This window comes from Patella vulgata, chromosome 8 (genome assembly GCF_932274485.2).
Source record: "Patella vulgata chromosome 8, xgPatVulg1.2, whole genome shotgun sequence".
Taxonomy (NCBI): Eukaryota; Metazoa; Mollusca; class Gastropoda; family Patellidae; genus Patella; species Patella vulgata.
This window is the reverse complement of record NC_065886.2, coordinates 23749746-23762565: the sequence shown is the minus strand read 5'-3', so window position 1 is coordinate 23762565 and position 12820 is coordinate 23749746. Positions and strand designations below refer to the sequence as shown.

The following is a 12820-nucleotide window of genomic DNA, read 5'->3' as shown; positions in this document are numbered from 1 at the left end:
GACAGTTAGAATTCGATATAAGAGTATGTCGTAGTGCAACAGCCCGTGCAAGATTTCCCCTCATAGCACACTGTAAGGCGTATGTCCGTCTTCATTAGCCCGGTCAGGAGCAGAACAGTAGGACATTAAACTACATTTCATTTTATGTTCATTTCATTTATCAACAATTTTTACAAATTTTACACCACAAAATAACATTACTGACACTGTTGTTTCTCATCTGATTTTAATTCATTTAGTTAACACACTATTATATACAATTACGGATACTGGACAATGAAAAATACAATTACTCTTGTAAATTATGTGTATCCAAATTCAAAAACTTCTTGGATGAAAGAACATTCCAATTCAACCTTCAATGAATTATATATAGATGTACACTTTAAAAATTGAATAAATACTGGTAAAGAAATCTTCTACAGGAAACAGATTTTGGAATAGTTTCAATTTAATAATTCAATCAAAATATATTATTCCAAGATATCAACTTCAAAATATATTTGGAATGATTCTCAAAACGTTTAACAAAATGAAAAATAAATAAAATCTTGCTTTCAAAAATTGTCTTACAATTAGCTTGTCAATTGGTGTACATAACTTTGTGCATGTAGTGTTTTTCAACAATTTTATCAAATGTTCAAAATAATCTGTAGACACATCTGTTTGTATTTAGTTTTCTTCATTTCATTCATCCACTGCTTTATTCAATGTCCACTATAATATTAACAATCTGGAAAATAAAAAATATTTCATAGGACAATTGAATAAAACAGGCTCAGATGAATATAGAGATAAATTAATGACAGTATACATAATTGTCACATTTGGCATCTACTACAGATAGTATATTTGATATTGCCATAACAGTTTTCTGATGGGCCTCTTTTAAAACTGATTGAATCCAAGCTGGGAAACTATGTAGTATTGATATTTGAGAACAATTTTAGCCTTGATTAAGCTGTGGAAAATTTGATAATTTCCAGGCAAGAAACATACGACCACAGCAGCTAAGTTGTCTGGGCAGTCAACAAGGGTTGTCGTATATTTTTTCTATTGTCAGTAAGGAGAACATTTACAACACATGAAAATCTGACTACGAGTAATAACCTGTTATTTAATCATCACAAATCATTAGAATTTGTTTTTATTGTTTGTCTCATGACCTTAAACAATTTATATTAACTTTAGCCTCTAGAATGCCCACAAGATTTTTCAAAGCGATCAAGGGCCATAGCTCTGGCAGTAATTGTCGGAAAATTGTTGAAAATGAATAGGATTCTTCGTCTCATGACCTTAAACACTGTGTGTCTATAAATTTAAAGTCAATCGGGTATTAACTGCAGCCTCTAGAACTCTACATGATTTTTCAAAAAGGTCACAGGCCATAACTCTGGCAGTAACTATCAGAAACAGTTGACAATCAATAGGTGTCTTCGTCTCATGACCTTAAACATGAGCGTCCACAAGATTTTAAAAAGTTATCAAGGGCCACAACTCTGCCAGTAATAATCGGAAATCGCTGAAAATCAATAGGTATCTTCGTCTCATGACCTTAAACACTATGTATAAATTTAAAGTCAATCGGATATTAACTTGAGTCTGTAGAGCGTCCACAATCCAGATCGACAGACGGGGGCGACGACAATATACAACCACATTTCAATGTGGGCGTAAATAAAATGCATGATTTTATACTATTACCTATTAAACATTAATACTACACAAATCCACCCTCTTTTAATTTTCCGACTAATTCTTCGACAGTTTCTAGTTTTTGACCAGCTTGTCTAACTGGTGGATCTTCTACCTTTAATACTTGTTGATGTGCTTTGATCTCCACTCCATAATCAGAAGGTTTTTTCTTGGCTAGAGGTTTTTTCTTTGCTTTCTGTAATCAGAAATAATGAAAACATGATTTCAATAATTTTGCTTAGTTCAAACTTGGATTAATGTGATGATCTGATCAATTAATGAAAGTCTCTGCACCAACATGGCTAATTAAGACTGATATACACTGTGCAATATGCAATTCCAACTGTCCACAGTTCTTTTACGGGCACACTAATGTTTTTCTAAACAACTAATTGCTTTTGATTGCCTGACCCTATATCTTTCACCACTGACCAGTCTGAAAATCTGGAAAAACTGTGTTCAATACTGAAATCAAAGTGAGGGCCTCTTAGGTAATGATTTGAATAAATGAAAAGAGGTTTAATGTCCTACTTTTCTGCATCTACCAGGTCAACTAGGATCCTCCATACTGTGTGTTATGGGGAAAATTGTGCACAGAATTGAAACTGTCAAGGCTTCTTTTACATGCAAGCCAACTTGTACATAGAGCATTAATCAATATTTGATAACAAAATTAAAACAAGTATTAATAATAAATGTAAGGCGTATAGAATATCTAGAAAAGTACATACCATTATATTAGGTAAAGTTGCATAGCGTGGTTCATTTAATCGTAAATCAGCTGATATGACAACTGGTAATTTAACTTGTATAGTCTCTAAACCACCATCTATTTCTCTTGTCACTTTGAAACTATCATTATCCTTCTCAATCTTAGAAGCAAATGTTGCCTGAAAAATTTATTATACAATAATAAATTCTAACAAACATTTATCATACAATTATAAACCCTAAGAAAAATTTAGCTTACAAAAATAAATCCCGAGAAAAATTACCATACAGAACTAAATCATATGGGATAATTGTTTTTGAATATGATGAAAACTCTTCAGATAGCTACTGAAGCCATGGATATATTTATTGACTAACACATGTGTTCAAAATTAAAACTTTATTTCTGAAACTAGCTCTATTTATAAAAGTTCAATTTATGCAAATTATTGTTTGAGAGAAAGAAAAAAATATTGATATCTTTAACATTATAATTACTAAATTATTACTGTTAGAGCAGGAGAGAGATATTTTATAAGGAACTATTTGGTCGTGTATTACTCATAGAGCAAGGTCATGTAACACTTTCTTGTAAAATGCAGTTTTCCTATTCAAATTTGCTGGTGTTCACATGGACATTTAGTGTGAGTACTTTGTTTTATGATACCTCATAGTGTATTGTAGACATACAATTAACAACAATCATAAAGTACCTGTGGCCAGTTTAATAAAGATGCTGTCATCTGAGCTGTTTGATTACAATCATCATCTATAGCCTGAAAATATAATTCATTTATAGGTTCCAATCAAACAGGTTAATAGTATAGCGAATACCCTGCCATGGGAGGATGGAACAAAACTGTACTTAGTAGAAGCAGGCTTTGTTTGATGCTTTATTTTAAGGAGTCAGTAAAAGTTAAGATGGAATTACCCTGTTGGTTTCAGATTACTGTCTCTTCGTATTGAAAAGTAGCATTTTGTTAAAGAAGCTAGGCCATATTCTGGTTCTCAGATATGGTCATGTCACACATACAAAGGACTGCATGACTGGTATTTATTTTTAAAAAACACCATTGATTACAGAGAGTTCATATTTCCTGGGTCCAAGGGAAGTAACTCCATTAAATATGTCTTGTTGAAAACAGAAATGAATTTCTATTTATATAAACAGCAGGAATGTTATGTCTGTAATAAGTCATTTAGCCACATGACATTTTGACAAAAGGAAACTCTCCATCCGGTATCAGATTTGTTTCAATGAGTGTCTGAGAACCAGAATATATTTTCTACATAACTGAAACTTTACCTGTTTTCCAAGCATAATAATGTCTATTTTTTCTTCCTGGGCTACTTTTGATAAAAGTTTAGCTACGTGTATCGGTTGTATAGTCTCGGCTTCTTTACCATCTATCTCTACATGTATAGCACGATCTGCTCCCATTGCCATGGCCGTCCGTAATGTTTCCTAAAATATATAAATGAAGTAAAATTACACAAGTCTTGACTTGATTTCTTTTAAATAGAACAGAAAAAACAAATACATGCCATACAACTCTACTCATGTTTTAATACAGACAGATTAGCTATACTAGATGTCAATGTGGCTTTATCTTAAATTGTGTACATCATATAAAATCTTTACCGACAGAAGCAAACTTAGCCAAAACATTAAGAGAAATACTTTGTATCTGAGGTAATTCCTCTATATTTGTTAGATCAGTAATGACACTACAGTAGAGTAGGCTCAGAAGCTGGTTCAACCTTCTCAGATGGCTTCAATGTACAAATTAGTAGTGCACACAAAAGATGCCTTGGCAGTTTGAATTTGAAGAAGAGCAGGTGGAAAATAGAAATTACCAATTTTGTCTCAAAATAAGTGAAACAATGTGTTACGTTTTTAAAATAACATAACATCAATTACCTGAGAAGCAGTGGGACCACATGAGAATGCTATAACTTCACTGGCCAATTTCTTTTCTTTCAATCTTATTGCCTCTTCAATAGCAATTTCATCGAAGGGGTTCATACTGTGTTTAACTCCATCTGTTACCACACCCAGTTTATCTGGCTTCACGCGAATCTACACAATAAAGACAACAAAATTAAATCTATTTATGTAATTCACATCCGGTTTCTAAATTTGTCAAGCAGAAGAGTTTCATAACGACTAGTCTATGCCTCCTGGATTTGGCTCAACTAAACAAATATATGCAAATGGAAATAATAATAATTGTTTTACCTGCCAATGAACTAGTATCTGGCCTTTTGAATTTAGTGCTAGGCTAGACTATTAAAGATATCATTAAAAACAGTGGGTGCCTTATTTGCCGACTTGCATGTTATCATGTAGGCTACGGATAACATATAGTAGCACCTGTTTCTCCAAGACTCAAAGTAGTGTGCAAAACAATGGATCTACCGGACATCAACAGTTTTTTCTTACTACTAAGTGTTGCATCTGCTTATAAAATCGTATCAAAGTAATTCTTTAATTCAATGCACTTAAAAGCAGCAATCATTTAACTAACATGGATTATGCAAGAGGTAAATCTACCTATTGCAGGTCTTTCTTTCGGCCTGAAATGTTATATAATCTAGATGAATTAGCCTAGACATTTATTTACATGAAAATACTATAATCAACTCTCGATGTCATCTTTTGTGTCAGATTTTCATTGGATCTGAATCCGATCTGCTGTTCTCAATGCCCATTGATGATTAACCGCAAAAATGGATAATCGAGACTTTGTTTATTGTGATTTTATCTAGTGATTTTAACTATTATTATAGTGAGAACTACCAGCTCTTTATCTAATCTACCATAATGTATCTTTAATTTTAATAAAAATGAAATGTCTTTGGACCTTTGCAGTGGTGTCTGGCTGTCTGCACAAAAAAACTTAGGGGAGATCAACCCTAAACCTGTCAAAACTGGCTGAAAATAATAGACATGTCAGACCTTATACGCAAACGGTACAAAAATTTATTTCTAATTTTATCAAATGCGTCCAAATTAGAGTTCATTAAAGACGAGAATTAACCTTGACTGCATAATCAATGACTCTTTTACAACCAACAAGAACTCTGTATGCTGACATGTTGTTTTATAACTCAACCCCTTCTTCGAGACTGTTTTCTACTGAAGAAACGACCTTTGGCCGTCGAAGATTTAGGGAGTACTTAGCGCATTATTTTCTTAAAATAATATTTCATATACAATCGGAACATTATGGCTATGCAAACATTTAGTTTATAAATAAATGCATTATTATATGATTCATAAATATCCAATTCAGTATAATACAATACATTGCTATTGGTTATTCGTTCATAAATAAAAATCCTGATTAGAAAAACAAACTGCTCCCATGTGAATTCTTGACTATCCAGTCGAATTGTTTGCATCACGAGGTAAAAGACTATGTTTATATTTTAGAATGTTTCGAATTAAGGTACATTAATACTGTAGCGTGTACAGTTTTATTTCGAAATTGGGTATGCATTGTCAGGTTGATCGGTGTTTTATTAATTCAAAATAAATTAGTTTATTACTGTTAGGCCTAGTGTTAGTGAACGGCTCTTGTAACCTTTAAAATGGAGTTACCTCCCATGATCTTTAGAACTAACTTAGTAACTTTGATAATACCATAGAAATATGTTTGATACGATTACGCGTTTTACCACTAGATAAACTTTTGTTAATATTAGAAAATAGACTGAAGCTAATAGTTTCTTGGACCGACTTTTGAGCCTTGTAATGCTTTGAATGCCCCAAAGGCCTTTTCTTGCCACATTTTTCCTCAAAATATTCAATTCCACCGCACCAAGCGCCCAAGACCAAGAATGCTTTTCAGATGATTAAATTCATAGCGATGTCAATTTTTTTTACAATCGATTTTTTTTTTCATTGTTGTCACTATTTGTTTTGGTTTTTTTTTTTCCAATCCGACTGATAAAGAAACCTACATGTATTTCTGTAAAATGTGATGGTTAAATACGTTTTATAAAAGCTGACAGAGTTAACACAAACAAGAAACCCTACACAACAAAGCGACAAAAACACCAAATTGTTATGAAATTAAACAAATTATATATAAATATTGTTTTTAAACCCATCTTCATTTTATTTCATTTGTTATAGTTTCGTGCAGCCCACATAAACAGGCATTTTAATAAAATGAAATGAAATGGGGTTTAACGTCCTACTGTTCTGCTCCTAACTGGGATAATTAAGACGGGCATAGGCCTACGCCATACAGTGTGCTATGAGAGAAATTTTGCCCGGGCAGCGGCACTATCGCCTACTCTTATATCGAATTCCAACTGCCAAGGGATCTTTTACGTGCATTCCAATGTATACACGGGACCTCGGTTATTCGTCTCATCCGAAGGACTAGACAGCTGTACTTGTCAGGCCCTCCGTCTTTTAATAAAACGATGTAGGCTATGGACATATTAGTTTAACTTCTTATGAAGGGTTTCATTTTATAGTATAATGGTCCAATGTGGATTAAAAAGAGGTATAATATTTATAGGTATCCCTAAGAGTTTTGGCCTGATTTTATATAATTGTTCCCTGTTTTGTCTGGTGTACTTATTTCCCCACCCGGATAGAGTCAACACATACTGTAAACCTCCATTGCTTGGCACTCTTATGACTGGTTCCCTTTGACCGGTTTCTTTACCACGGCAGGTGTGTGGATTTCACCTGATTGTAAAACAAAAGTATGACATATTACATTCCAGTGCTTGATTTTGTCTTGATTAAATGTTAACTAATCAATTTGAACAATTTGAAGGCATTGTATCGTGGACTAAGTTGTAAAAAATTAGATACTGCCCCCCACCAAAATACAAATGACGATCAGCAACTTTGTCATTATCAATTGAATACGACCCAGTGACCAGTTCCGATTTATAACACTAGCTAAAGAATAGTACCACCATTTTTTTCAGATTCTTTATTTTCATCAACCAATCTAATTATGTTATCATCAATATTGTCACGAATTGTGTTTTATCCTACATTGGCCTATAACGGTTTTATGACAAGAATCTCCAACAGACAGTGGTACAACAGAATAGATGATACAGTAATCCTTGGTGCCTTACCCGTTAAATGGATTTCAAAACAGGTAGATTACAATTGACTGATTGACCTTGGTGTGGCGTTTAAAGCCTAGCTCGCAAACCAGCCGCAAGAAACCGGAGGAAAATTTTGTATGTGCAGGACCAAATGTCTTTACGGCCAGACTGCGATCTTCTACAATGGTGAACATTCGCAAGTGACGCGTAAAGCCCTGTTTATACAGAGTGCGAACTCGAACGCGTCCATCGCGAACCCGAACTCGAACGCGACTTTTGAGCAGTTTCACCGTTCAAATAGGGCGCGAACCCGAACGCGGAAAACCGTCGATGGCTTTCGTGATGGCTTGTCTTTTTCTAGCTGTGGGAGATAAATTTTGTCATTTGCTATCATGGCGCAGGTGGAATCAGACACAGACGAGATCTTGGCACTGTATTTGTACATAAAACAACGAAGGAAGAGAAGGAGGCGAATATCAGTGCATGAAATTTTACAGAGAAGAAGTGAGTTTGGAGAATACCATCACCTCGTAGAAGAACTATATTGCACACTAGTGGGAACGACCAGGCCTAGCGGTTTCTATTCGTGGAAATAATGACATGGGAAGTGCCTGCTGATTGGTTCATTGGGAAAAAGTTCGCGCAAACTTCTGAAAATTTCGCTCGGGAGGCAATCAAGGCGGTCGTTCGCGCGAACCAATATTTGTTCGGGTTCGGGTTCGCACTCTGTATGAACGGGGCCTCTAAAAATGACTAGAGCATTCCAGGACGAAAAGCCGCGTTCGCGCTCTGTATAAACCCCCCTTAAGACTAAAACACGGCTTTACTACCCCCCCCCCCCCTAGACTGTCCGTAGTAGCACGTACGACGGGTTGTGAGCTAAGCTTTACGTTTGCTTCACGGTAACGATATCGCAGACAAGAAGTAGTATAAATATGAATTTGTAATCTTTCCATTTGTGGTTTATGGCCAGGGTTAATTCAAAACTCGACACTTTTTATCTGGGGTGTTACGGTAGTTCGGCAAGCATGTCACTAGAGACTTTTGGCAAGAGGAATTTTCCCATCCGTATCACGTATCCGTATCGTATACGTGATACGTTGCGTCAAAGTAGTTTTAGAGTTTTGGCAGATTTTTGCGTCGCGTACGTATGAGTAACTGAGCTCAACTTAGTTCTATTTCAGCATGATGGCAGATATCTAACAAGATCACCATCAGTACTAGTCAAGTGCCTATTATAGTCTACAATTTCACGGAGGGAATGAAGTCGCTCGACAGTCGCTGAGCTATTAAAAAAAAATTAATGTCGAATCTTATTAAAAATCTTCGACTTCGACTCGACTGTAATTTTTGGTTTCACTAATGTATCATTTCATAAAGTTTATACCCCTTTACCACAGAATAAAATCATTTTCAGATATGCAAGGTTCCGCCTCCTTAAATTTAGCACGTAGATCAACCATCATGGTTAAAATCATATCAAATATACACCTTCGTGTTCTAGAATACACAAAGATTCATAAAAACGCTATGATACAACATTTCAGCGTCTAAAAGTAGCAAAAAAGACGGTAAAAAGACACGACAATGTTATACGGACCTGTTCCGTATGAAAGCTGTTCGATACGTGCTGCCGTATCCGTGTGTCGTATCACGTATGAGAAATACACACACATTGATGACGTCACAGGCAAAATCCATACGGATACGCGATACGGACCAGAAATTTACGCTTGCCAAAAGTCTCTGATGTCTCTCTAATCGAGATTTTCCAGCCTGCAGGTGTCTCCTTGCCAGTGGTACGGAATGGACGGCCGTGCAGATGAGATGAAAACGGAAGTGGGGTGTATGCCATTGGGTGCCCGTTAAAGTTGCCCTAGCAGTTAAACATCGGGGTCGTTGACATCCGGACAAAATTACCCCCTGTGACGTATTGAGGTCTCCATTAGCCAAGATGATGCCATTTCACTTCTGTTTTATTTGACCAATCTGTTAAACAATAAAATGGTTAATCTCGGCCACATGGATTACAATCACATGGATTACAATAAAGAATTGTTCGCCTTCCCTTTAACAATTAATTAGATAATCTTTATTTGTTCAATATATATATTTGTAGTCACTTTCCATCCAAAATGATAAAAATGTTCTTTGAAATTATGTATAAACAGGCTTGAAGATTAAGGAATTAATGGAAATCATATTAAAAAAAAAAAAAAACGCCTGGTGGATAAGCACATGGACTTCGCATTTGCCCCCCGCCCCCTCCCGCTTCCAAAAGCCGACCCCACTACACGATTGTTGCTCTTGTAGAATATCTGTAAACTAATGAAATGTGCCATGATAGTGTGTAATTCTGTCTGATGTTAGATTAAAATTTGTTTTACATGTAGTTGATTGTGGACGAGAATATTGGTGGTGTTATATCTTTAAATCAAGAATTTGAATTGAAGAGGTTGGTGTATACACTAGAGGTAAGGTTAAATTCAAAATTAGCCTTTGAAGTTTTTTTAATATTTTACTTAAAAGTATAAAAATATTTTCAACAATGCACAAACAGGGATTACTGTCAATCACTGTACATAAACAAACTGCATAATGGTATTCGGAATAAACAAACTATGATTAAAATCTATTTATAATGGTATTCGAAATAAACAAACTAACATTGCGTTCTGCAATGGTATTGGATTCAGCAACCTTCTTCAGGGGCGGATCCAGAGGGGGGGGGGGGTCGACCCCCCCCCCCTCCTGCTCAGCTACATATTTTTTTTTGTAAATCAACACTTTTTATGAGAAAACTTTCTCGGCCGTGTGCTTTATCCTTTATCGTCTGATGTGGGATAGGATAGGCACTCAAAACACGAGATAAAGATATAGACATTATGTGATATCACAATTAATGCTTTGCATCCATGAAATTGAATCACAATGTCATTGTATTAATTCATAATAAAAATTGACGTCAAACGAGGTGTTGAATTTCTCTGTTTAAAAACCTCAATGTGTATGTATATACGCCAAAATGACGATAGAGACCATGCGGGAGGGGGGATACATTGTCTCAGGAACCTGCCCCCCCCCTCCTGCAAACAATCCTGGATCCGCCCCTGCTTCTTATTTTGTATTAACACACAGTCACGTGTTTACGGAGCACAGAGAAGTTCTGGTTTGTTTATTTATAATAACCTGACAGTTTTTCTTATAGCTGGTGTGTTTATTTTTAAAGACTAAATAATTTTTACTTAGGTTTGTACATTATCTAACAATGAATGACAATTATGTACTGGAACTTGGGTGATTGCAGAATTTAATTACAATTTCAGGAATGGAAACAATTAAACGTTACCCAGCTTAAGATTCCAACATTAGATTATATTGGTGCACCATCGACAGCTGATTTAAAGAGAGGTGTAGACTTTATTCTTAAGCACAAAAAAGACCAGAAAAGCGTGTACGTTCATTGTAAGGCTGGAAGAACGAGGAGCACAACCGTGGTAGCCTGTTACTTGATGACAGTAAGTTGAATTAAAACACATTTTATTTATTACAAGAAACTGGACCGAAATGTTTGTCATATTGATCGAGGCCTTTTGTATGTGGAACTTTCCACAATGAAGATAGAATGCAGTTATACTTTTAAAAAATAGCAGTGTCTACAAATCTACATTTACCTCTACGGTGTACTGTTGTAGGAATTCCATATTATCTGAAAATCGTCCAAAATGGTGATTCTAATTATGCTGCCATATTGTAGCCTCGTTGATCATATATGGACCATGATACAAGCATGTGACGGAGTATTTCAAAGAACGGAAGTCTTTCACTGTGAACAATCTGAAGCCACTTTACAATTATTGAACAATTGAAGTGCTTTTTTGTATACAGCTACCCGTAATGGCGGTGTATGACTCCCAAGGTTCGATGGGACTCCCATAAGGAACCCCGAATGATAATTTCCTCGTCTGAACAAATTTGGTTTTAGGTAGAATTTTCAAACTTGATTTAGATGTCCATTATGCAAATGTCTTTACTTTTCGGAACACTGCTTCTAATTGTGATGGAATGTTCTCAGCTTGAGTGTATGTTCACTAAGGTCAATGTGTAGACTAAGCAAAGACAAGTGATTCGGTTTTTCGATAAGTGAGAGTGACAAAACTTAGTGACAACCTTGACTTAGTATGATGAGGGGCATTTTCTGTTCGGGTTAGTCAAGGATAGACAATTTTAATGGTCGAGAATATGGATCACAATAACTTTGAGATTCTAATTGAGGTAGATTGTTCAAATTTGCGTAGATGTTAATGAGGTGAATGCTTTGGACCGAGTTCGATAATAAGCATTTTCTACTCTAGTTAAGTAATAAGCAAAGGACATCAACCTCATTGTTGGCTTGGGTTTTTTTTTTCAGGTGAATAACCTGTCTCCAGAAGAATCTCTGAATTTTATAAAGGATAAACGACCCCATGTTGTTCTCAGAGAGCCACAATATAAGGCCCTGGAATCTTATAAAGAAATGCTTGAAAACTCAGTAAAATGAAATATTTTACAGGTAGATACCTGGTCGTCAAAAATCAATTTTCCACTGGAATGAAAAAAGTTAATATAAGTGCATGTTTTGATTTGTGGAGATACTAACCATTGTTCAGCGTGCCCCTGTTCCGTTTAAAACTTTGATCAATGCTTCTACAGCGATTAACTTTCATCATTGTCATCTGTGTGTTACACCATGAACTCAGAATTGCGACTGTGTGGTACACCATGAACTCAAAATGGCGTCTGTGGACGTGACCAATGTCATTTATAAGCAAAAGTTTGAAAGGCTAGCGATATCACCCAAGGTGGAAGCGGACGTAAAACCCTACAAACGAACGAACAAGGCTAGCGTATGTTTCTTTCCGCTTAGACTTCTTTTTGTGGGGGGCAACGATCGATTATATTCGAATTGGTCCCATAAATGTTACCAAAGGAATAACAAAGGGTATTGGTATCGATTAAGCCCAATTTTCACTAACATTAATGGAGTAAGATATAAATGGATCGAGTGTAACTGCTATACCATACCGAGTAAAATTTGGATCGTTTTAACCACACTATTACCACATTGAGCTCTTGATCGCCTAATATACGCGCGACAGTGCTGATGGAATCATACCCAGTCCTCGTCAAGCGACATATCAGTCGAGCATTTGAGCCGAGCTGCATTGGACTGAAGCTATGAGTAGAAAAATACTATTTTCAAAAAACTTTAATGTACAACATGATTAAATTTTTCAGATTAGGATGAAAATATTGCCTTGTAATAACAATTTATTAATGAATTGCTGTG

General features: G+C 35.6%; 2 protein-coding genes across 2 annotated transcripts; one reads left to right on the top strand and one right to left on the bottom strand.

The window, feature by feature from the left end:
* Positions 1-207: 207 nt before the first annotated feature.
* LOC126830307 (electron transfer flavoprotein subunit beta) lies at positions 208-5574 on the bottom strand. The gene is made up of 7 exons (XM_050560677.2): positions 5448-5574; positions 4328-4486; positions 3713-3871; positions 3120-3182; positions 2427-2585; positions 1705-1891; positions 208-733 (listed from the first exon to the last, which is right to left on the bottom strand). Exons 1-6 carry the CDS (start codon positions 5502-5504, stop codon positions 1721-1723), a joined length of 768 nt encoding a protein of 255 aa, XP_050416634.1. The 5' UTR covers positions 5505-5574; the 3' UTR covers positions 208-733; positions 1705-1720.
* A 207-nt stretch (positions 5575-5781) lies between these two features.
* Positions 5782-12812, top strand: LOC126830308 (phosphatidylglycerophosphatase and protein-tyrosine phosphatase 1). The gene is made up of 5 exons (XM_050560678.1): positions 5782-5817; positions 7363-7541; positions 9885-9965; positions 10818-11009; positions 11903-12812. The coding sequence occupies exons 2-5, from the start codon at positions 7392-7394 to the stop codon at positions 12029-12031; spliced, it is 552 nt and encodes a 183-aa protein (XP_050416635.1). The 5' UTR covers positions 5782-5817; positions 7363-7391; the 3' UTR covers positions 12032-12812.
* Positions 12813-12820: the final 8 nt, after the last annotated feature.